Source organism: Hetaerina americana, unplaced genomic scaffold, assembly GCF_022747635.1.
Source record: "Hetaerina americana unplaced genomic scaffold, ioHetAmer1.1.p SCAF_5, whole genome shotgun sequence".
NCBI lineage: Eukaryota > Metazoa > Arthropoda > Insecta > Odonata > Calopterygidae > Hetaerina > Hetaerina americana.
The window spans coordinates 10378602-10404541 of record NW_027287095.1 but is presented as its reverse complement, the minus strand read 5'-3'; the positions used below and the strand labels follow the sequence as shown (position 1 = coordinate 10404541).

The 25940-nt window shown below is 35.3% G+C and overlaps 2 protein-coding genes across 3 annotated transcripts in view; both read left to right on the top strand.

The window, feature by feature from the left end:
- Window positions 1–10404, top strand: part of LOC139694005 (uncharacterized) — a 33093-nt gene extending 22689 nt beyond the window's left edge. Inside the window, exons 10-13 of the mRNA XM_071592391.1 lie at window positions 1627–1809; window positions 3309–3497; window positions 6744–7232; window positions 9793–10404. Coding sequence (XP_071448492.1) covers window positions 1627–1809; window positions 3309–3497; window positions 6744–7232; window positions 9793–9924 — 993 coding nt within the window. The 3' untranslated portion in view covers window positions 9925–10404. The remainder of the gene's footprint in view (window positions 1–1626; window positions 1810–3308; window positions 3498–6743; window positions 7233–9792) is intronic.
- Window positions 10405–14882: 4478 nt separating this feature from the next.
- LOC139693817 (F-box only protein 22-like) lies at window positions 14883–24337 on the top strand. 2 transcript variants are annotated; one of them, XM_071592107.1, is made up of 6 exons: window positions 15026–15183; window positions 15297–15407; window positions 15947–16155; window positions 19621–19766; window positions 22095–22272; window positions 23151–24337. In XM_071592107.1, the coding sequence occupies exons 1-6, from the start codon at window positions 15120–15122 to the stop codon at window positions 23487–23489; spliced, it is 1047 nt and encodes a 348-aa protein (XP_071448208.1). In that variant the 5' UTR covers window positions 15026–15119; the 3' UTR covers window positions 23490–24337. The 2 variants fall into 2 exon arrangements, with proteins under 2 accessions (XP_071448207.1, XP_071448208.1); XM_071592106.1 differs by having other exon boundaries at window positions 14883–15407; window positions 23151–24336.
- The last annotated feature ends 1603 nt before the right edge of the window (window positions 24338–25940 follow it).

The following is a 25940-nucleotide window of genomic DNA, read 5'->3' as shown; positions in this document are numbered from 1 at the left end:
CGAATGATTTTTACACTCTGAAATTGTTGCATTGAAATGCACATTAGCGGATGACTCCGTTAAAAGTTACTGTTGCGGCATCTCCCGCAGTTTCTTTGGAATTTGTCACTGTGGATTACGTTTGCCTTTTCTCCTATTGCAAAATGAGGCAACCGGAAATGTAAACTCGATTTGATAGGGCAAAAAAGAATCAAAATGATTAGTTTATTATGTATGATATATTATTATAATTTATGATATGTAACGTATTCCGTTGCCCTAGAAAGCTATCTAGACTCAATTGTTTTTGCCGACACTTAAAAATTTTGGTAAAAATATGACTCAGAGTGGTTGTTTAGAATAAATTTATGGCATGCATTGTCACTGCTTTCAGGGGGGGTGCCTCGTATGCATGGTACAATGCAAAAGTTACCTGTGACCTCCACATCATATTTACCCTGCTATTTTGAACTTAACACTTCTTAAAGGCTTGTGGAGTGTCTTATTGGTGAACAAGCAGGGGATCATTTTCAAATAGCTGCTTGCATTTGTGCAAAGTAGCAGCATGAGATGGCCTTTCATTGCCTTGTGGTCAGGCATTGTATTCTCTTATACTTTTACGTGCTCAAATGTAGGCTTGTTTCAGCATCTTCTACCCAAAGAAAACAGTATCATCATTATTAAAAGCAAGTTGTGGCAGGTAACCGTCAGTATATACAAGCTTTTTAAAGTCACCTATGAAATTCTCTGAAAGACTGAGCTAAATACTTCATTCTGCCTCACAATGCCAGGAATGACAGTTCTTCTCATTAGCATCTCTCCCTTAAATTCTTCTTCAGCTGTTGATGATCCTGACATCTCTTGAGCAAGGTCGGCAAAAATCACTTTCCCCTTCTCAAAAATTATATTCTTGTTAATGGTGTGGCATTGCAAATGCTTTTTTTTATGCACATGAGAAGCAACCTTTCAACATCATTGAGAATACGTAACCACTCTGTAGATTTTCTTGTTGCTCCTTATAAAGCATATATCTCCTCAGTCTTGGTGTGTTTTTGGAGAAAAGGCAAATCATTAATGTTAACCAAGTGTTGATATGTGAACTAGATCAGCCATGCTCACACCTGGTTCCTAACTTTCAATGATTTTAATTTTCATTGCTACTGTTATGTTTTAATTTTCTTCTCTTACAGCTTTCTTCTTACGGATTTATATTTGGGGTCATTTTTAAAAATATGCACACAAAAAATCACCAATAATATGTTTGAACACAATTTTAGAAAAACGTGTGATCACTAGTGATGCTAGCAAAACGAGTGCTTGAGACAAAATGCAGTAGCAGGCACACAATGAATCTGGAAATTCCCTCTCCTCGTAACTCATTATGTGAAAAGTTACTGGTTAAGCGAGTTATTTTCGGAACCCATATTTTTGCCTGTTATGTGAAATACTCGCTGCGCAAGGTTCTCTTTAAGCAAGGTTCCACTGTACTTGAAAGTGGTGGAGCTTATATTTTGTTTAGTTCAAAAAAAAATTTACCAGTTTTTACTGTTTTACAATCCATTCAGTCCTTAAGCATGTATTGTATATCATGCTATGTATAAACATTTGATAAAATGGATGAAGTAGTGTCTTAATCACTCTTTGCAGAAATCTTCAAACAAGAACAGTACTCAAGGCTCTAAAAAGGGGACTAAAATAGTAAACAAATCAGGGTTAGAGAAAACCAGCAAATTGGTTCATGTGGAGGAAAATCTGTCAGAACTCTGCAACAACGATAGTGAGGCATCTGCTTCACAAGTTGAGTCAGATTTGGATCCTTTACGATCACAGGTATGTTGTACTCTTATAAGTGCTAATGTTCTTCAGTTTTGTGTGATTTATATTAATTCAATATAATTCAAAACTTGGCAATTGGTATATATTTATTTGGTGACTGAAAATTTCTTCTCATTATTTGGGGTTGATCCATTTTTTGTTTTGTACATTACATCGTTTGAGTCTCGAAGTGATAACTGGAAACTTAAAAAAGAAAAAAATTTATAGTTTCAATTTTTATTCTAAAATCTCTCTACGATTGTTTGCATCGATTCCCAGGATAGCATTATCATTTTGTCATCTGTTGTTGCATCAATTTTTCCTAAAATGTTCTTCCTTGCATTCTTTGCTATTTGGAATCACATTTTTTTGTAACAAAATGAAATGGCTCAAACATTTTGGTGGTATTTTTATGATTTTTTTGCTTCAATGAATTAGCAGGTATAGTGAAAAACCCTCTTTAGTAAATTTATGGAATATTTCAAATAAAAAGCTGCAATCAACAAATCACCATATTTCATGTTAGTCTTTGGGGGAGTACAGTGTTTATTTTGTAGAATTTGGGCTCATTTTCTGAGGAACAGTATACCAACTAGACCAACAGCCATCTCATATCCTGAAGACACATGAACGGAAGGCTTTCATTGGAAGGGCTCGTTGTCTAAAAACTTCTCAACACAAAGGAGAAAAGTCAACTAATATGTCAACCAGGGTCACAAAACTTCATTGTCATTCGTAAAATGCACTTGTGCTTATTCTCCTTGATTTAATAGTGCTATAACGTGCAAAAAAAACGTTTTACATTTAAGTGATAGCCTTGGCTGCTGACGCCAGGGGTAGAATGAGGAGGTTCCTGAGTGTAGGAGGATTTGAGGGTGTGGTTAGGCTAGATAGTCTGCCACTGGTGATAATATATGCTATAAGTAAGAAATGTCAATGGAAATTTCCTTTATTGGACTAATCCTGTGGTAGTTTTATTTTTGTGAAGTAGTTAAATTCACAGCTCAGAGAACAATACATGTTGAAGACCAAATGTTATTTTCTCATTGCACACTCTAAGTGAGTAATGGATAATGGGTGATTTTGTATAGCTTTATGGATTTCCCTGTTCATTATGCTTTGGTTCAAGAAAGTGTTTGTTTACAATGTAGCTTCATATTTCATCAAATGAATCTAGATAGTAGGGATTTTGTCATCCAGCCAACAATCGTAGTGTGGGAAACAGCATAGTTCTGGACCAATATTTTTAACAGAGGGGATTCCAGCTACTTTAAGGGCCATGAAATTAAAATGCAAGTATTTTGGCTGTTCTGTTTTCCATGAGTTCTACTGGCTGTCAACCCCTCCCATGCGTGTCTTCCTTCCCAATGTCATGCTTTGAACAGCAAGGTGCTTCGTGATGCCTACAATATGGGGAATTTATGTTTACTCCAGAATAATTCAATATTAATTATTTGCTGCATTTAAAATTGTTTATGAAGCAGTAATGATCATTGATAATATTTTGACCATAGGAGGAGATTGATGAGGGTCCAATCATCCTTAGTGTTCATTCTACCCCTTCTATGGAGGATTCAAAAGACATTATTATTCCTGAGAGAAGTCCACAATCGCTAAATCACCAAGGAGATAGTCTCAGTGAATCCCAACAACCTCACTTCATGTATAGTTCATCATTAGAAGGAATAATACAGCAAATGCCGGTAAGTGCATAATATGTATGGCTACTGTTAAAATTCTTATATGACATCCATATATTTCAAGATTACACCTGAGATGTTATTTAGGATATCTGTTGGATTGCCATCACCACATTATAATTTTCTAACTACTCTATTCATCTGAATAGGACCTCATTTGTGTGGCCAAAGAGGAATTAAGTTAGGTAGGTGTGTTGCCAATGACTACTCACATACTTAAAATTACTATACCCATGCAGAAGCAGTTAAATACCAGAATGATTGCTGGATGGTATGCTTACCATTTATAGTGGAATATATATTAAAATCATGACCATCCTCTTATTGGCATTGCTTTGATACATTTGCATTTAAAGTGTACTACTTGTGAAGAGTGTTGAAGGCAAAGATAACTTGGTGGAATAATTCTTTTACAGTATAATATTTCTCAATTGCTTCAATAGGCTCATGATGAAATAATCATAATTGACATTGTTAAATTTTCTTTTGCAAATAAACTCCATATTCTTTAGCTCTGTGTACATATAATGTGTACTATGAAAAATGGACTTTTCTAAATAATTATTAATTGTGAAAATGGTTAAATGTTAAAGTTTTATTGTGTAATAAACAGAAAATATGTGTAAATCACAGTTATCATGTTCAACATGCAGTTATTCAGATCACCATGGGTGAATTATCCATTGGCCCCAGCGAGAGACATCCCCTACCCTCAAAATCCACTCTCTTCCCCTCCCCTCTTGCTTTAATGTTAGCTGCTAAGGAAGTTATCCAGAAAAGATGTCCGCAAGTCATGTAGGGAATGGCCCATGTAATCAGGTAAAGTTGGTCAAGGGGAGGAGGGAGACTGTGGACTGTTGGGCATTCTCCAGGCTACATAACTTCAATTTTTTTATATCATTAAATGTGAAAAGTGAAAATTGCACAATTCCAAGGGTGAAATGGTATCACTACAAACAATTTTATTTTATGATGGTCATAGCAATACCTATGTTTCTATTGAGTGTAGTGAAAGACAGCCATATGTGAGGACTACAGAACGATAAGTTTGATTTTGCATGCTGATAAAGTGGTCCTCAGGATCATCAAAAAGAGGATGGAGAACTGCACAAATGATTACTTAAGTGATTATCAATTTGGGTTCAGGAAGGGGAGAGGCATGCTAGATGCTGTAGCAGTAATGAAGTCATTAATAGAGAAGATGGAATACAATCAGAATGTATTTGTGTATTTCATATATTTTGAAAAGGCATTTGATAGAGTGAATTGGGGAAAACTAATAAATATATATTGCAGAAAATAAGAATAGAAGAAGGGAGGGAAAGGAGACTTATCTGCAACCTGTACATGCCTCAGATTGCTCGGGTCCAAATGGCGGATGGAGAGTCATGATGGGTAGTGTCAGGAAGAGACAGAGTGAGACAGGGTTGTCCATCATCACATGTGCTGTTCAACATATATTTGGAGGAAATGTTTGAAGAGGCATCGGAAGAACTGGAGATGGAAATGAAAGTCAGCGGAAAATCATTCATGTCAGTAGAAAATCATTCATGATATCAGTTAGGTTTGCTGATGACCAACCTTTACTTAGTAAGTCAGCCAAGAGGTTGCAAGCATTGCTGAGCGCATCAGAAAATCAGTGCAATGAGTATGTGATGAGGATAAATGTAAACAATACAAATGTTGTGCAGTTTTTGAGAAAGAGTGCACTGAGATCGCTCCAAAAAAACTTGGTTGAAAAGATCTCCCATGCCTCTCTTTTGAGAAAAATAAATCCTATGGTAGTTTATATGAATTGGAAGGGATTCATAAGTCAGTGCCTAAAGTCAAAACTCTAATTGGGTGCTTTCAGTGGATATGTACATGTATTAGTCTGTCTAGATAATTGTGGAAATAGAAAGATCAGTTGTGAGAAATTGTTTTTAATGATGAAAGATCAAAATTTGGCATGCGAAGTGAACTCTTTAATCAGTGAGGTACTTTATTTAGACAAGTGCCTTCCTTTTATCTATGAGAAAATATTATGAGAATCATATGAGAGCAAAATTAACCAATTCCAGCTCAGAAGGCAATATAGTTAACATGATGGTAAAATCTGTGAATAGAGAAGAACTTGTAGAGAGTAAGAATAAAGTTCAAGGGCTTTATGAGAGTATTGAATAGATGTTCACCTCCAATATTGATTTCCTCGCGTTTATATTTCAATGATGTAGGAAAAACTTGGATGTATTTATTGTACCAAAGCAGTAAGTGCATTGAAGAAGCTAAAATGTGTGGAATGTGTAATCCAAAACACTGCAGATGAAGCCATGACAATAATTTTTACAGATTCATCTGCTTATGTGCATTAAGTGCAACAATTTCAAAATGTAAAAATAATTTGCCTGGACATGGGTCCTGATCTTGTTTCCTGTATTCATCTTTTGTAAATATTGCTGTATTTAAATATTGGCTTTAGCCTTGTAGACAGTGGTGGACTGCACACAACTATGAATGCTGGTGACATCGTACATTTGGTATTTTGTCATCACATCTTGTTGCTTTAAAGACCCTTAAATATCTATCTATATTTAAAATATGGATTGTTAAAGGATGTCATGGTAGTGGAACTGGCTATAGCACTCAGCCAAATATCAAGTGATCCACATCCCAGTCTAGGCGAATGATTTTTGCACTTTGAAATTGTCACATTTTATGTTCTATGTATGTTGAATATGTATTATAACATTTATAATTTCTTCTAACTATGCTACTTTATACATTGTCAGCTAATGACTTCGTAATTAGATGCTGTGGAAATATGTATTCATCCAATTCATTTGTAATTTTACAGTATTTTGATGTACATAAATTAATAAAATATTATTTTTTCATTCAAGTTGATACAATGTTGTTGTACAGTAAGGAAGTTTTAAATATATTCCCAATCATAATATTTAATTAGTAAAAATATCAATCCAATGAAAGCATATTTTTCCATTAGATTTTTAATTGTAAATCATAGCAGCATTAATACTCACCTCATTGTGTTGCATCTTTCCAAAATTGTTAATTTATGGTCTTACTTGCATGAATAATGTGTATTTCTGGTCCTTCAAACATAGAGCAAATAGCAAATTTCAGTGTCATTCCAGACTACGTAAAGGATGTGGTTATTGCAAGAGTTTAAACCTTAGGTTTGTGAAACCCCAGGTAACTGAGGCATTTTTCTGCTACTGAGTACAAAACCACTCAAAAATTTTCTTCTAGCTGCAGCATTTGTCCAATGTGGTGGTTTCTCCATGGCAAGCATATTTATCAGGACCAGGACACAGTAGAAATAGTTCATGTGATAATGGCCAAGATGGAAAGGACGGGGAAGTGAATCTTGAGGCTGAGAGTGCACTGTCGCCCAATGGAGAAACAATACCGTCTTCTCAGATACACTCCTCTCAAAGTATTCTTTTCCCCACCAATGGAGCAGCTAGCATTACTGCCACTATGTCTGCCTCGTACCCCATATCTGCCACCAGCAACTCATCCTCTTCATCATCTTGTGGTGAAGGTGTGCATTTTAGCACATCTCAGCAACAAATGATGAAATTGGCAATGGGTCAGATTCAACAAGGCTCTGTGATTCGTGTGGTGGAACACCTCTGCTCATCTCCTTCCCCTGTAGTCACCACAGATGCCGTCACACTCACTTCAACAGGCTTGCTGAGATCACCAACTCGAGCGGAAAATATCGACATTTCACATGTTAGTAACGTTTTTGTCACTAATATAGTATTTGTATTTGTACATATATAATAAGCATTTGTATTATTCTATGTACTGTTTGTTTTATTTGAATATTTATGTGTTCCCTCCAGGTGATTTGTGCATGGTATTTTGTTTGCCATAATTATTGTGGATGAGGCAGACTCAAGCTAAATAACGAAAATTATGAACTTATAAGAAAAACCTGCAAAAATGCATTTTGGTTGGATACTGTAAGACATTTGGAATCCTGAAAGCTGGGAAACCTTTGAACCCTGGGAATTCACAATTTGCATTATAATTTAATCACATTCAGATGCTTGAGATTTCTAATTTTCTGCAATATTCATTAGTTGCTTAAAGAGAATGGTGCTGCAGGTGTAAAATTAATAATTTGATGATAGTTGTTGATAATACACTACACGTGCTGATGTTGCTTTAAGTAAGCACATTAATAATTGTGTTGGATGGGCTAAATTCTACAAGAGATGTTCAGTGAGAGTTGATTACAATTGTTTATATTCTCAAAATTTATTGTGCAAAAATTGATTATATATATTATTAGCTTAATTGGGGATCTGATCAGTCAAGTGGGTTAGAATGCTGGTCTGCAGACCAGAGGGCCAGGGTTTGATTCTGGGTGATACCTCAGGACACATCCAGCTTCACACAAGCTTTATGATTTTTTGGTACCACAGGCAGCACAGAGAAAGGAACTGGTGCCCTTACCCTGGTGTTTGAATTTCGCGAGCAGTTTGATTTAGTGCCTTGTGAGGTCTACTTGCACCTATCAAACCAACCTCTCTGTTGATTACTGTGGTCGGTTTGGTTTGCTTAGCTTAATGGGTATTCTATATGTCAATGCCAAAACTCCAGTATTGCATCAATGGCAGACATTGCAAGTTGAAACAAATTCAGTTGACCTACGCCTACTTATGATGATTCTGATGCTTTCCACCCAGGTGTTTTCACATTGGAGAGCAGGGAAAAGTCAGGTGACAGTTTAGTTGTCCATATTATTTATTCGTGTAACTGGTCTCCTGGATTGCTTGGTTATATTAATAGGACCACTAATGAAGTGTACAGTGCATTAAAAACCTTTAAAGAGTATTTGGCCACTAACCTATTTCAGTTTTCACTTCCGTTCCTGCAATATAGCTTACAGATGTTGTTATGTGTTTTTGAAATAGTTCACTTGCCTTAACTTTCAGGTCTCTATATCTATTGGTAGCAAGCTGGACCCTACAGACTGGGCTCAAATCCTAGCTCCAGTGGAAATCATAATTTTCTGCCATATTCTGCATGTGATATAATAGATTAAAAGAATCATTTTCAAATTAATTCTTCTGTTTACTTCAGTAAAATGGTTCTTCCCTGTTACTAATTCTAAATGTTTTGAAACTAAAGGATATAAAGAGAGACTTTTCAGGCGTGATATGGTGAAATATCATGATTAGTTAAAAATTGGCAATTTTCCACAAAATAAATTTTATTTTATGAAAAATTGTCAATTTTTAATTAATAAAAGGTATTCCAAAGAAACTGCGGGAGATGCCGCAACAGTAACTTTTAACGGAGTCATCCGCTAATGTGAATTTCAATGCAACAATTTCAGAGTGTAAAAATCATTCGCCTTGACTGGGATTCGAACCCAGATCCCTCAATATCCGGTCGAGTGCTTTAGCCACTTAAGCTACCGAGGCGTCCTCTTAAACTCTGAAATTTTGGGGCTTTTAAAGGAACAAGATGTTGTGACGAAATACCGTACATACAATGTCACAGGCATTCGCAGTCGTGCGCGAGGCGCCACAGTCCACGAGGTTAAAGCCAACTTTAAACACTTATGGTGTTTTACTTTGACAAATTCCAAAGAAACTGTTCCTTTAAAAGCCCCAAAATTTCAGAGTTTAAGAGGACGCCTCGGTAGCTTAAGTGGCTAAAGCACTCGACCGGATATTGAGGGATCTGGGTTCGAATCCCAGTCTAGGCGAATGATTTTTACACTCTGAAATTGTTGCATTGGAATAAAAGGTATATTTATGGATCCATACTTCTCCTGACTTCAAATGGTGGTCAGGGTTACTTATTTTGTCACAGGTACTTCCTTCATCGCTGACCCTTCCGCAATTCATTCTTTCCAGTCATTCAGAATCAATGACGTTGTGGGACGAGCACTGAAATAAATTTAGGAAGTTTTCTAGAATTAATTAGTATTGTATAATGGCTATGTAATCATAAATATTGTTGAAAGCCTTGGCTTCAATAATTGGTTGAGGTTACAACCCAAGTACATTGGTGTTTTGTTTCTTGTAGATATGGCAAGGTTTCATGTTTAGGTATCCAATATGAAACAGAATTACAAATGAAATACCCATTTTCCATACTCTCATCAGAGGAAATTCATGCATGAAGAAATATGGTTGAGTTTTATTGTTGTGTTTTTTGTGAAGTGTTCCAATCTTAAATAGTTCCATTTTAAAATTTGGGATGTGTATGATTTGATGCACTATTCTCCTGAAAACTTGATTTAATATTTCATTGTTTATTTATTTGACTACAGATGTCATTGGCTCATGGTGATGAAAGTACTTCCGAGAACATCAGAGGTGATGTGTTAGTCACTACAGAAGTTTGTGATGATGAAGAGGAGCTCAAGTACAAAGTGGCCAAAGAGTTGAGAGAAATTTCGTGAAGGGTCTGAGTGTTGTGATGGTCTTGCTTGTGAACGGTGTTACGGTTGTTGTTTAAAATGTGGTTTTTTCAAGATTGTAATAATTAAATATATGTGGTGATACTGTGTGGACCTTTGAGTCTTCTTGAAAAACTGCATTGTTGAAAATCAGTATTATGAGACCATCAAAGAAATTTTATTTTTATTCATAGTATTGTATATATTATGAATGTGCATTAACTTATGTTGCTCTTTGAGCTTCAGTCTTTTACTGAGAATACATAATTGTAGCTAGACAATTAAGTTATGAAAAGGCATTCCATTTGTGAATTAAAGCTATACCCTTTTTTTACTTCATAGTTATACCAAGGTCTTCGCAGTAACTTAAACTGAATTATTTCATGATTGTCAATAATACATTTTTACAAGTAATTTGAAACTATGAACTTCCAGTGTGCAAAAGATCTTCCATTGAAGTAGTAAAATAAATATTTTTAAGAATGGCTTTTTTTTTGTTGTCTATGCTCTTCGTGAAAAGTGTGTAGATGCATTACTGATTTCAGTATAAGGGCTATTAATTTGTATGGAGGTAAGTTCAAGTGGAAGTATTTTTACTGTTGCTAAATAATAAGAAGACTGAAATCAAAGTACTTCCATTAACATTACAACTGAAAGAGACTGTGTTTATTCCTCAGTATAGTGTATTTGCCTAGCAGTTGCAGCGTTCTCAAATTAAAAAATAATGGAAGTCTGCTAATTTAAGATATTTTTTGTCACACTAGGTGCAATTCTTGGCCTAATCTGAACAAAAGTTAATGATACAGTCATGTAAATGAAGTTTTTCAGAAAATGAAAACATTAAAAAAGTGTCAGTTTAAATGTTGTGTAACTCATGCTCAATTTCTTTTATTACCCATCTAATATTTTACAGTCAGTACTAGTGGAAGTATAGCCATTCTTGTTGAAGAAAATATTTTAAAAGGATTTATCATGCAAAATTTTATATGTGAAAGAAAATATATGCATTTCCACACAAAATATAGACTAAGAAACTGGAGGAAGTAAAACAAAAATGACCCAGGAACATTATGAAACAGGATATATTAATTTACATAAATGTCGTAATAATTTTTACTTTTCAAAATCTCAACAAGTTATTTGTGCAGCTAAGGAAACCAAGATGTGGTCTGTCTGCAGTGTGCTTGTGTCATGTGCATCACTTCAAAGAGTTGTGTGTGTGGATTTGATAACCTGTGTGTTCATTCAATTAATGCTATTAGTGTGAATAATTTCATCCACCAGAAGTTGAGATAATTTTTTCCAATTAGGTAATATTTACCAAGAATTTATAATACCTAGATCTAACTACTCTTTGTATTTCAACGAAATTCCTTCTCAAACATTCAAATATTTTTATTCTCTATGGAAATGTGGCCACCATAGGCATTTTACAGGAGGCACTATTGCTAAAATATCATCAGTGATTTGCATTTGCTCATTAAGTACCATTGCATTGAAGTTATATCATATTCATCACGTACCCAAAGTCTTGCATTTCTATATTTCTGTAATATCGGTCATTTCTTTGCATATTCAAAAAGAAACATTGTAAATAAGCACCAAAATCTGTTCTGGAAGAGGTGTATTTCATCTTCTACTGAAGTTTGATTTGTCAGTAATATTCAAATGATAGAAATACAAGGAAAATTAATGAGACTGTAATATACTGATGTCATTTTTTTTCTTTGTTTTACATATTTTGAAAATGCAATTCCTGAAAGATTTATTTATATATCATAAAGATATTAATATTGCATGTCTGTATATATTGCTCTAAGGATAATTATATGCTTAAATAATGGTGAGATATTTTACTAACCCTAGTACTAACTTCTTTTGTGAATAATTAAACCTTTGAGTAAATAGTTTTGTGTAATATTTTTCCAATAAATTGATTTTAGTAGACATCAAATCGATGGGATCGATTACATAACTTTTATGGTAATGCACGCATTCATTTACTCTGAGCATAGTAACATGAAGAAGAGGTTACAATGGTAGTGGCAGTCTTAACATTTTTGACATCCTCATTTGTATATCATATATGGTAGTAATAGGGTGAAGTTGGCATGAAAATATGAACTCTTATTGATGTTTATTGTTTATGAATATGCTTACCAGTTTATATTCTCCTGTAGAGAAACATCAGAAAATTATGGTCATGTCCCAAAATGTGTTAGCACCGAAGTGAAAATTTGAGGTTTTATTGTAAATTCTTATCTCATTTTTAAATGTGGGAATCGGAATATTTAAATGAAATCAAAATATCTTATTTGAAAGTTAATGTTGATTCCTCAGGTACATATGTATAATATCACTTTTCCTATTATTATTAGGTAATCTACTGGTTAAGATAGGTTTTGGAATGACACATCTACCAAATAAATATTTCGTTTCTCCAAGAAAAACACAACCCAACATATTACTCTACAACAAGCCCCTCTTCATCTCGGTGCATTTCCTTCCATTCTTAATCCCAGCCAACATCCCTACCCTGTTCCTGCCCTTTCCTCGTTTGCCTAACATTCTTCCCTCTATTACAGTCTGCCAATCAATACAACCTTCATCCATTTTTCCTGCCTTCTTAGTATTTCTCCCAACAAACCCATCTCCTCGCCCACCTTACCTAGTACTTCCTCATTTGTTTTCCTTTCGGTCCATGTCACCAACTCCATCCTCCATACCCACATTTCAAAAGCATCCAATCTACTTCATCATCCTGCTTCATTGACCATGTTGCCGGGCTGTACATTACTACGCTGCGCATCAAAGTTTCTAAGTTTTTTCTTAACCTCCCTGTCATCGATGCCCTCCTTGTGAAAGCCTCTTTGCCTAGTGCAATGCTCCTTATATCCCTACTACTTTGACCATTTTGCTACAAAACACTTTTGAGAAACGTCTATTGTACCACCTGCTCTAGTTTTTGCCCTCCTAGTCTAATGTTAAATTTGGCCTTTCTCTTCCTAGAAAATCGCATTACATTTGTTTTATTTATATTGATTCTCATCCATTATCTGTCGCACTGAGTGTCCAATTCCCTCAGCAATGCTTGTAACCTCTTGCCTGACTGACAAACTAGAGCTTGGTCATCAGCAAGCCTGACTGATTTTAGAAATTCCCCACCGACTTTCATTCCTACCTCCAGTTCTTCCCATGCCTCTTCAATCATTTCCTCCATATATACTTTGAACAGTGCAGGTGATAATGGACAACCCAGCCTAGTGCCTCTTCCTAACATTGCTCATCCGAACTCTCCATTCCTCACTTGCACTTCAGCAGTCTTTTGATATGTACTGGTTGCGGATGAGCACTTTTCCAATGTTCAACCTAAATTATGAATGTCTTGGTAGAACCATGTGTCCTGTTTGTGACCCAAGACTTTAACACGTTTCCAAACACCGGAAAATGTAATAGTGGAAAGGAAAGTTGAGTTTATGACATCATTACACACCTTACAGCATCATCAAATTATTATATTAAATTATTGCTAACACAAACTGTTTAGTTTAACCATTTAGTTCAAATTTTTGACACGTACCACCTTCCTTGAAAGGTTCAAAAGTCAAAGTTATTTCAATTTGCTCACCTTAAATAGGTATGGAAAAGTAGCTATTATCAGTTGGAGGTTGCTGATTGGCTTTATTTTGGGGGTGTTGGACCATCTTATACATGTTGATTTATTCTCCTGGTTATGATTGTCATGGTTCTGGGAAAAGATAATTAGAATAGGTACTAAGAAAACAAAATGTCTCATCAAGGCTCTCAAATATGCATGAAAAGTTATACATTGATCAGGCAAGATGATCAGTTGAGTGCAGAAAGGAGTATCTTAGGTCTATTAAGGAGAAACAATCCATTTCTGTACATCAGAACCAGGACACCAACTAAAATTTAAAAAGAATAAAATATTTATGCAAAGGGAAATGTCGGAGCACATCTTGTGAATAATTAATGAAGAGTAGCCAAAGAAATCATGAAGACTCCCATCATTTTTTGCATGCAACCAGAACAGTATTCAGATTGATACAGCGGTTTTGGTGAATATGATCCAAATACTTTGAAAAAATATCATATTTATTTCTCCAAATGTTAATCCCCCACCTGCTAGGAGTACCACTGAATGTTCACTACTTATGTGCCAAAAAAGGTCCTCAATATGCTATGCATGAGAAATGACGGTTAAAACTTGCATCCATAATTGCAATTTACATAGGGGTGGCGGTTTTGCAGCATAATTGGACCCATTCACTTGTGGGATGTGGTCTCTAAATAGCTGTGGATTAAGTATAATCTGCCCAACCAATTCTATGAATAGGATAGTGCAGTGTCATCTAGCACATATTATGGTTAAACTACACAATTTACTTATGGTTTTATAAAAAATGACACCATAGATGTACGATTAGGAAGAATGGGAAAACTTGTAAATGACGATTGTCAATGGGATTCGTCTCATTAAAAAGAATTAAAAATTTTGGCTAGATAAACTATGACTGTTAATCTCAACAGTAACAGAAGTACATTCTCAATAAATAATGACATTTGAGAACAATTTTCTAATTTTAAAAGTCATTAAATGATGCTTTACTTCCAGAATTCAATATTTGCTGTAAAAGGCTGACATATGCGGGCTATTATCGTTGGAGTAAGAAGGCAGAAACATCTATGCATATGTAGCTGAATCCAAGATAAAGGTGGAGGTGTGAAATACTTTGTTGTTTAAAGTACTCTGATCACCTTGGAAGTTACTTCGAAAAATTGGATGAAATAATACCTCGGCTTATTTTTGTTCTCTCTGCATTCCCTATTCGATCTCTCATGGAACATATTACTTTTCAATCAGAATACATAAGCTTCTCTAAAAACGCAACCCGCTACTCACGCACAGTTTGGGCAAAGTTTACTGCTATAGGTTTATGTGAAATTTGACCTATCTAGGGTAGCCTGTTGCCATTGCTTCTCAGGAGTCAAAACATTGCTGTGGCGTAAATTCTTTAATGAAGACATAAGTGTTATGATGGAAGAGGAATCTGGAGAAAGTGATATATCTAGAGAAAGGGAAAATGCCCTCCTCCTGTCAATGCAGTTCGGTGTGCTGAGGAAGATTTTAACACACCTACCAGCAAGAGATCTTGGCCAAGCGGCCCTTGTTTGCAATGCTTGGAACAACGTCTGCCGAATCATACGAAAGGATCGTCAGTCTCCAAATTGGTTTGAATGGTATAGTCCTAAAATTGGAGGAAAATGGACCCTTCACTCACCCAGGACAAAGATAAATGAAGAAATTGGACGGGTCTATTGTGTTCCCCAAGTATGTTTATTTTTCTCTTCAGAATCAGTTAACTCGATTATTTACGAAGATGAAGATAAAAAAGAGGCACGCCTGGAAAAATGCAGGCCACAGCCAGCTGGTCACAGCCGTCCTTCAGAAGGTTTGCCTCCTGGTTAGTATTTAAGTTACTACCAGGTGTTGCTTCGTGTGAAGTAGATTGAAAATGCGATACTCCATTCGTTTGTCTGTCGTATAGTCTGATATTGCTTGTCTGTAGAGCTTGTCTCAGTTTGAAAATGATGATAAATCATTTTTACGAATTACCTGAAGGTTACGTGAGATTCTCAGTCTTGGTACAATTCGAATCCTTTACTTGAAGAACCCGTTGACGTGGGCGATACCATATAAATTAAATTTGATAAGTTATATCCTCTGACCAGTTTTAATATTATTATCTTTTGAATACCTTCTTAAGGACGATACTTATACACTTATCTGTATTACTGCATCGCCCATTCCTGTACAGGTCGAGTACTAATGATTTCAATGAAGACAAAATTTATACTGTTCCATTTTGCCTTTCCATCGATGTAGACTCTATTTTTTTCCGTTTACCTACAGGCAGTCCTTCGCAAAGAATCCACCATGCTTTCATACTGTTCTAAAATTTACAAATTGCATTAATTAAAATGACTAATATTGCCCCAACAGTAATTGAGCATCTAATGAAAATGATGCCTACAAACTGCACTACTCTTGGGTTAAGAGCTTATGGAACAGTCGGGTCAACTTGGGACTTGAGTCAAACTGTGGAATTGAAGAATAAAGCTTCATTTTCACTCTTAATGTTGCCTAAAATTCCAGGAGTACACATTAATCCATTTGTGATACAAAGAGAAGCCTTTATGACTGTTAAAAAGGTAGGATATCACTTTTAACATTCATTTCCATTTTCAAATATTGCTCATATGGATTGCATGTTGTATTAGAATGCATGAGGAGTTACAATTTTTTAAAGTTTTTTAATAAATGTTGTAATTTGTTGTTAAATTTTCATGTGAATTTTTAAATTATTGTTTATGGCTGTAGCCAGATTTTGTTTTCATTTTGGGCCACATTTCAAGGTTTATTTTAAACCATTGCTAGGATTTTATCTGTAGCTCTCCAACTTTTCCTATTTATGAGAAAAATAATGCTGGAAAAGTAATTGATGGAAAATCGCAAATAATTCTGACTGATTTTGGCCCTAATGGACTGTCTGCCATGAATTTTGTAACCATCCCTTTTATTCAGCTGATGAATCTGGATTTTAAATAGATCATATTTCTTTTTGGCTGCCAATTTTTTCAACAGATGACCTTTTTTTGGCTGAGCATGTTTAATTTTATTTGCTACATGTGATTATTTTGGGCAGACAGCACTGCTTTTGGACAATCAACCCTGATTTTTGGAGCTAAATTCGTATTGGCGGTCATTGTTGTTTTATTGTAACGCATAGCCCAAAAGTTTGTTGAGACCCCTAATTTTTAGCAGATTCCATCGATTTTCTCAGCTGGTCCCTTTAGGACCTCCATTATTCTTTTCTGGGCCAATGATTTTGTAAATAACGTAGACATAGAGCCCTTTTGTTCCACTCTTTCATTATTTTTGGATATCTGGCCAAGGATATCCTTACTAAAATCAGACCCTTCATCAACTGTAATTGTGAGAGAGCCTCTTTGTTTAAATTTTTTCATGAGATACATACCCCATGGCAATGATATGCAGCTCCTGTATCCTAATCTGAACCTCTGGTTCATAATACCAATGCTGAGTGTAACTTGTCTCTTATCTTCAACTTCATGCTCAATTCCTTGCCAATTACTGAACTTTCAACGAGTGCCTTCTAAATAGGCATTCTATTTATTTAAAGCATTCTGAAGTAAATTTAAATAAGATTTCTCCGGCATCAATTAAATTAGTGCACAATTGCTTGCTCAGGTTGTACTTATAAGAAGACTTGCCATTGTGCTTCTGGAAACTTGCAATTGTGAAATTATTATTTTTATTTGGCAGTCTACTGTTAAAGGTAGGTTTGGGATGGATACAGACTGAGCAATGATATATTCATTTGCCTCTCATTTAAACACAATCTGACACCTTACACTACGATAGACTCTGCTTCAACCCGCACACTTACTTCCTCCTTTCTTTCTGTCCGACATGCATATCCTAATTCTACCCCTTCCATGTTTGCCTAATGTTCTCCCCTCTGCCAAAGTCCTTAATATCTCATCGCTAATGAAATTGCTCTGCATCTGCCTCCTTTGGATGCCATGGAAACCTGCAGTAATCAATCCAAAGATTCATTTGACAGTTGAGGATAGAGCTCACCTTGAACTAAGCTCAATGGCATATGAAATTGTCACATTCAGGGTATGGGGGTAGCTCCTTTTCCTATGATGCCTCCAGTTAATCAGAATGATATGGTCTAGAGAAAACTATTGAATGCCTCTCATTGACCAAATTCAGACAGTTCTCAGAATGCAAATCTTTTGTCCTTAAGACTAATACTGTCTTTAGTGGTTCCATGATTGAAAAATTTCACAAGTTTATGATAAATTATCTTCATATTTGTTTTTTTTTATAAAAAAGAAAACTTTCAGAATTCAATGGTATATTGACTATTTCGGACTATTGCAACGCATTGCTATTCATCTGGTAATAATTAAAATATTTATTGGTCCTGAAACATATAAAATACAATAAGTCACGACAATACACACAATGCAAACACCACAGATATATAATAGATGCATCAGAACATGCAATCAGAAGCAGTGTTAGAGAAATATTCATCTACTGTGTATACATCTTTAGATGCTAGCCATGAGTACATGAACATTTGTGTTGGGATTTAGTTAACCTACATTGATTTAATGATAAGGTATTTTTTTCGTGTGTTTTGATTATGAGTGTCGCACCTTGTAGGGAATTCATGGAGGTTATTTTTTACATTCAAGAGAATTTTGAAAGTATTCATTCTAAAAACTGTCAAAGTTCATTCATTATTGTCTGCTCTTGGTCAGTAGTAATTTAAAAATCCCAAGTATTCATTTTCTCTAATGGGTCTAACAGAGTTAACATTTTTCCCATTGCTAGATATTAGATCAAATCTAATCGGAAAGTTGCATGAGAGATAACTTATATCTCATAGGAATAGTGAGACATTAATTATAAGAGAATTCGTGAAAAATGCTGCAAAGAAATAAAATCTGACTGTGACACAGGAGGTAACATACATTGGTACCATGTAGTTAAGTAATGCCGTGATCATGACTGTTTCTTAATGATGATTCATTTGTGTGATTAGAAGTATATATTTTCAGTAATATAATTTTTAAATTGCTGTTTTTTAAACCATTAAAAATATTTATAATGTAGTTTTTTTCATACAGGCGCACAATCCTTATATGTTGTTATAAGCATTTAATTTTTCAATGCAAATTATTAGTTGTAGAACTCATCCCATTGAGTCCTAATAAAAATGTTCATGAAGTTAGATGGAAGACGGAAGGGAATAGGCTTTTTGGTCAGCATGAGGGTGGGTGAGAGGATCTGAAGGAGGAAATCATATACACTGCAACAATTTCAGAGTGTAAAAATTATTCACCTTGACCAGGATCCCGGTCAAGGTGAATGATTTTTACCCTATGAAACTGTTGCATTGTAATGTAAGGCCTTGTTTAAACTCTGCTACCCAATATTTTACTGTTGTAAACAAAGGAGCAGACTCACCCAGAGTGGAATCCAGTTCAGTTTTAATTGGGCTGAGGCCTTTCAAATAAAAGTATTGTATCATATAATGATGACCAATTTTCTCCCTTTTCACAAATTCACTGAAAATCTTTACTATTGATGGCTGCCAAACAAACACTAAACAACATAGTGTCTTCAAACTTGAAGCATATGCTTTATAGATTGCATACTCTCTAATATAGTGATTTTTCGAACAACTACCTCCATCTCTAGGTCAGTTCGGGTACTTATAGGACCACTCTCATTTTAATAATAATTATAATCATCTTGATTGGCTTCTCAGGTCAAAACTCTGACATAGAGTGGGATAAACAAGAGGAAGCTTTCTTGGAATGAAAAATATAATAGTCATAAGGGTCCATCCAAACCTGCCTTTCATAGTTAGAATGCCCTGAATGAATGAATGTTTTTTCATCAACTTTTATCACCTTAGATTAAATATGCATGCTCGTCTGTAAGTGGAAGATAATTCAAATGTGCATACCAAAGCATGAAGGACAAATATATTAGTTAATAAGACTGTCAGTCTGCTATTTATTACACTTAATTGATGTTTTATTTCTCTACCTAATTGTTCATCTTTGTAGATGAAACCAGGGTTGCTGTCTGATGAGCAGTTGGAAGGACTGACTGGAATTTCCCCGACTGAGGAAGTCCGTTGCCTTATAGTATTCTGTGATTCACCTGATGGAGAAGGAGCGGCAGAACTACTTATTCAAACCTTGCTGAAAAGGTGATTTTTTTATTTTTTAAATGAATTCAATGTGAAAGTACAAGGAATTCATTAATTTATTTATTGTGATTGTGACTGTATACAAATATTTATACTATGGATTATGTCTTATGAAACTTCTAACATTTACCTTCCTGTTCGCTTTTATTTTCCTCATAACTTTTTTTTTTCAAGAAATTTTCTCCCATTGCTTAAGTTTAAAACATGCTAATCTTATGCAGTCTTGTTATTAATGAAGAGCTTCATGTTGGGGGAATGTACATGCATAACAAATGTATTTCAGGAGATCCTCTTGAAACATTTCTTTTTGCCCAATAAATTATGGCTTTAGGTAAAGTCCTCGTAACTCTTAAACAATTGATTATGAAGCTGGTATTTAGTTTAAATATCATGCTTGCAGATTAGTTCTTCATTTCTCATGATACTTTGGTTGATATACCTTTAAGGAATGAAGCCCTTGATATTCATAGGCTTTTATGATTCAATTTATCATTAGGCTTTCTATGATTTTTAAAAATTTTTATGACTGAATATAATGCAGGTTATTACCCTAGGTATCCCCTAAGAGTAGAAGAAGTTCAATTGGCATTTCAGTCCTGGCAACTCACATATATGTGAAGAGTATATGCATACATGTACGTTGAAATAATTGTGTTATGAAGAATGTATAAAATTGATCTGAAAAAATGCAAATGATGAAGATAGGGGAAGTGCAGATGTTCAGGCATGGATGAGTGTGTAGAGCTCCTGAGTCAATGGATATTGCCATTTCCTTTAATTTTGTCTTTTTCACTGTGTTGGTATTTTGTAAAAGGATAGATTTGAGAGCAGTGACGAACTAATCCTTGAATTGATGGCCCATGAAAATGATGGGGAATGGTGTTTTAAATGTTAAGTAGGAAGTTTTGCTATTTGAATCCTAGAAAGAGAGTGAAAGTGTTGAGAGTGTGCTTAAAGAGAAATAATTAAGTGGCATGGCCCTCTGCAGTGGAAATCATTGAAGATATTGAGGGCAGTGCCAATAACCTGGTTGCTTCATGTTCACACCCCTCCTGCTTTTGTGGGTACTACATGAGAGCCTGGAGCATGGTCAGTCTGGGAGGGATCTCCCAATTGGTTAATTGGGAGATCTTGCTGTTAAGGCACACCAGCAGAGGGGAGCTACTCTGTGGCAAAGGATGAGGAGCTGATTTTTGTGGCACTCCCCAGTGCACAGGGCCTCCGACATAATGCCATGCCGTTAAATGGCATGGGTCACTCCCACTCTGTAGGTAGGGGTTGTCTTCAATGATGCATCCAGTACCACAACTGAGGCATAATGAGATGGTATTTTGAACTTTGACTCCTTCATATTTCATGCCATAGCCTCTCCTGCTTCTTGCATCCAAGCCTTTCATCTCATTCTCGGTCACAAGACTTCCGTTGTCTCAGATACTGTATTAAAATCTGCTCGGGAATGAGCAGAGAAAACCTTTATTTGGCTATGAAAAAACAAGTATCATTAAACTTAACACCTTGAGATTATGGAAAATACATTATTATCATCTCAACATGTGATAATTTCCAAGTAATGTAGGATTCATTTTCAAAACATCAAGGGCCTTAAGAAGTCTTTTCTATGGTATAAGAAAAGGGTCACTAGTCATGAAAATCTAGAAACTGACCAATAACAGGGACGTGAACTCACCAGAACTGGTATTTCTACGTGCAGATACAAATAACATATGAAAAAGTCTAACAGCCCAGAAGAAGTTGTGGGTGACTGGTAGAACTTGCTCCAGACAGTCAAAAAGAGCTTCCTGAACACTGGAATTATCGCAAATAGTGTTGTATATAGAAGGGACATTAATCAAAAGTATCTGGAAATGATTTATGAAAATATCAGTTGGGCTAGTGATGCCCTGGAAGTTATGTACTGTGATGTTTTTATTCTTACCTAAATGATCTCTGCCGTGGCAGAGACAGGCTACGTTTCAATTGGCAAGGTTCTCGCATGTTAGAAAAAGCTATTAAACAAATTCTAAATCTGTGCACTGGAAAGGGGAATAAAATGTGCTTGGGTTGTCTGAAAAGTTTCCAACCTAAACATGAAGATGGCAGCACTCTTCACTTGGGTGCCACGTTTTCTCAAGTTGGACCAAAAACGCAGTTTAATGAACATTTCTTCACGAGAAGGAACTCCATCTGCATCATATGTAACATTTGAAGTAAAACTATGTGGATGGCAACGAGTGAAAGAAAATGAATAATGATCCCCATTATAATCTCATTTCACACTGGTCCAGTAAGAAGATTGCTTGATTTTTTTTATTTTCTGTTATCTTGCAGAATGAATAACAAAATGGCTGTAGGAGGTGGTATTGGGGATCAGTTTTTTACGAGTGCCTCACACACTGCCCCACTGCTCACTGGTTTGGCCATATCTGGAGATTCAGTGCAGGCACTTTCTGCTGTGATTCCTCAAAATGTAACCAAAGCAAATAAAATTCAAGAAATCTTGGAACAGGTAAGAAAAAGATTATGTATTCTCATAGTTCATCTAAATTTGTGGCGGGAAAATATTTCTGCTAAATAGGTTTACTCTGGTGGTTAATATCATGGTTTATTTAATGATTACAATTGGAATGAAATGGGGGGGACTGGATATTGGATGTTTTTTCTTGGGGTGTTGTACTTACTAGTGGGTAGAGTGCACGGCTACTGAGCCAAGGAACTAGGTTCAATTCTGGATGACACCTCAAGGTGTGCCCTCAACTTCAACCAAGCTGAGTGGTTACAGCATTCGTTGAAACATGAGATATAAATTCAAAAGATGTTGAGATGTCAATATAATTTTAATGTAAAATTTCTTAATCACCTTGTCCATGTATTTTTGAGGTCCTACCATATCCGTTGGAGTTATATGTATCTAGAGGACATGTTAGAAATAGATGGAGTATAAGTAGAAACAAATGTTGACAGTAATGAAAGTGATGAAAAAAAGAAAGGGATTTCAAAATTATGGCGAGGGATTCACAATAAGAAAATTATTTGTCTCTCTTGAAATGGAAACCGATATTTTTCAATTATAATGAGCTGTGTGACATGCAAACGCAGCAAATCCCCTAATGGAGTATTTGCTTTAGTACTATATTATTCAGTTTCTCTGATGTTTTGTGGCAATTCAGCCGACTTAGCAAACAGTTTGGAGCTGTCCTGGGTATACGTATGGCTTCCTCTAACAAAAGTAATGATACATTGTATTTTCAGCCTTGGTAATATCATAAAACAAGTGTATCATGTAGTTTATAATAAGGTATATGATTTAATGTGATATTTACTGATAATGTAATAATATAGAAGTTTTTGCGCTACTCTATTTCCACATATGGTGTTTATTTACAGCTTAAATCCTGTGACTTACCTTCAGAAAACTGTGTTGGATTTATGTTTTCGTGTATGGGTCGGTGTGTGGGGAGACCAAAGGGAGTTAAGGGGACTGAATCAACTTTGTTTCGTAATTATTTTCCAACTGTGCCCCTTATAGGTTTTTTTGGATGTGGTGAAATAGGTTTTAACTTTGTTTTGCCCTGTAAAAATCAAGAAAAATCTGGCTCTGTATCTGTAAGTAGAAGTGAGGAACCTATATTTAAGAAGCACAAGTCCAACAAAACAGAACTGATGCACCAGTACTCAACTATTTTTGTTTTGGTGTCTCTAAGGAAAGGAAAAATAAAGCATTAAGGATTTTTTTTCAGTGATAATACATCATATTTTCTTGATGAAGACATTCCGTATTGTTCAGCTTTGCCAAAGAATGGTATTCTTCGTAGAAGAAAGTGTGATCCAAGAGATGTAAAAATTAGTGGATCCATGAGATTTATTCAGATATACCTACATATTCAGTTTGTGTGTTGTACCTGTATGAATAATGTGATTATTTTGTTACTTTCAACACTATACTAGTAGTAATTTTAAAGTGTTTAAATGTTGTAATAATTCTTTCTTTTGAACTAAATTATTTCAGTCATTACTTAAAACATTTCTCTTGGTTCTGGTAATTTATTGGAGATAGCAGTTTTACAAAATCTTGAAGCATAATTTAGTGTATATATTTCAAATAGATGTATTTAAATTTTTATCCCCCCTGTGCAAAGAAGGGAATTTGCTACGGTATGTACACTTTGTCTGTACACTTTTGTCATACATACATGGTTTATATCAAAATAAAATTATATAAAAATATATATTGTAATTAAATGGTTTTTGTATCCAAAATGTAGTACATACCTATATCTCAAAGTATTTTTAGTGAAATTACAATTTTCCCCATTTTATTGTTGAATGTCACCTTGTACTCTAGACTGATATTATATTGTCCAGGGTATTATCTGTATTTAAGTACAGGTCCATTTGTCAATAATAACATAATCTATCTAGCAAATGTTCAGTATGCTATACTAAATTAGTTTTATTCATGTAAAATGAAATCGAGGTTGTAATAGCAAAATATTGGATGTCGTGGTGTTAGTCATTGTAGGTTAATGCTATGTAATTTTATGAAATACATCATAAAACTATTTAAGAAATACATCATCAGTTGTCTTGAATCACACAAGTGACATACTTTTTATAAAAAAATCAGCCTGCTTATAATGCATGTGGCTCTTTTCCAAGATTAATTATCATGCTTGATGGAATCAATTCCCAAAAAAATTCCTATATGTATTGAAAATGGCAGTAAAAAGCTTGAACTGTATGTATATTTCACAATCTTAAGTCATAATGGTTTTAAATACACGTTATTTGATTCATTACTATATTTTACAGTTGTGAAATTCGTCTGTAAATAAAACCAACCGAATCAGAGACCACTCATTTTACAGCTGTGCTATTGAAATGCAAAGGAAAATAACGTCTTGACATTCAAGTTGACACTCTGGGCCCCCAAAAGACAACAAAATGTTATGGATAAGCAATTAGGAAAATAAAATTCATTTTTTTAATTTGAAGAGACTATTGCATATGAAACTAGAACCTATAAAAAAAACATAAACACAGTATTCAACCCAAAGGTCGGTTTATTAGGTGATGGTAGAGTTCACCCAGTACTAAGCCCTATACGGCGTGTGAAATTCACACATCAGGGTAGGGGGGCCAGTTCCTTTCCCTGTGCCGGTTATGGTTTCCTAGGAAGAACTGGTACCCAAAAAATCACTTTAGCTTGGGTGGAGATGCAGGTGCCCAGAGTGCCTTGCCCAGGAATCAAACCCGGGACCCTTTGGTCAGCAGTCCAACGCTCTACCCCCTGGACCACCACGTCCTACACTAGAACCTATATTATGTAATATTTTTGTGGTTAAACTGAGAATTCATCTAAGTTCAACTTGGTTGTTTTGTGCATTAAATCACCAGCATCCTATCCTAGGTTTTCAATTTGGAGGATTGATTTGTGGCAGCCCTCCAAGCACTCTATTCTCTACATATCCATTTGTTTCTTGTTAGTTTCTGGTTCTAACATTTGCTGGCACTTGCGTTTTATAATTCATCTTTGGTCTTCCACTTTACTTTTCCCTTCTATTGTTGGTTCCCTTGGGATTTCCCAAAAAGAATTGTGAATCGGTATTTGTCAAATTACTTTTCTGCATTTTCATGTAATGTTTTGAATAGAGACATCTCTTAACCCACTCTTCCAGAAATTCCTTTTTTTATCACTCAGCACATACGTTTTATTTTCATAATTCCTGCATAGCATCACATTTTCATTTATTTCAATTTATTTCTCCTGTTGATGTGGTAGTTGCTTCATATCCTCATGAAAGTTAATTCAATGTACAGTTTTTATGGGAAATTTCATTATGCTCTGGCCAGTGTTACTTAAGATTGGCATTTGCTTGGTTCCCTCAATGGAAAGTATTTCTTTGGGTTATTTTACTCACGAGGTAGTCAAGTAGTAAGAGTAATGGGCTACTGACCAAAGGGTCTGGGGGTTGGATTCTGGGTGATACTTCTGGCCACCGTCAGCATCACCCAAACTGTGTGACTTGTTGGGAACTACATCTTCATGCAGAACTACAGACAGCATGGGCAATGGAGCTGCTGCCCCCTTATAATACTGGTTTGTGCATTTCAGTAGCCATTGGGTCGGTACCCTAACCTTGATTTGTTTGGTGAAGATGGTTTTGGAGTTTTTAT

Coding starts and splice junctions, on each gene's coding strand:
- LOC139693817 (XM_071592106.1), top strand. CDS start 14,978: ATGATGGAAGAGGAATCTGGAGAAAGTGATATATCTAGAGAAAGGGAA. Junction 16,156..19,620: donor CCTTTATGACTGTTAAAAAG/GTAGGATATCAC, acceptor TCATCTTTGTAG/ATGAAACCAGGGTTGCTGTC. Junction 22,273..23,150: donor TTCAAGAAATCTTGGAACAG/GTAAGAAAAAGA, acceptor GTTTATTTACAG/CTTAAATCCTGTGACTTACC.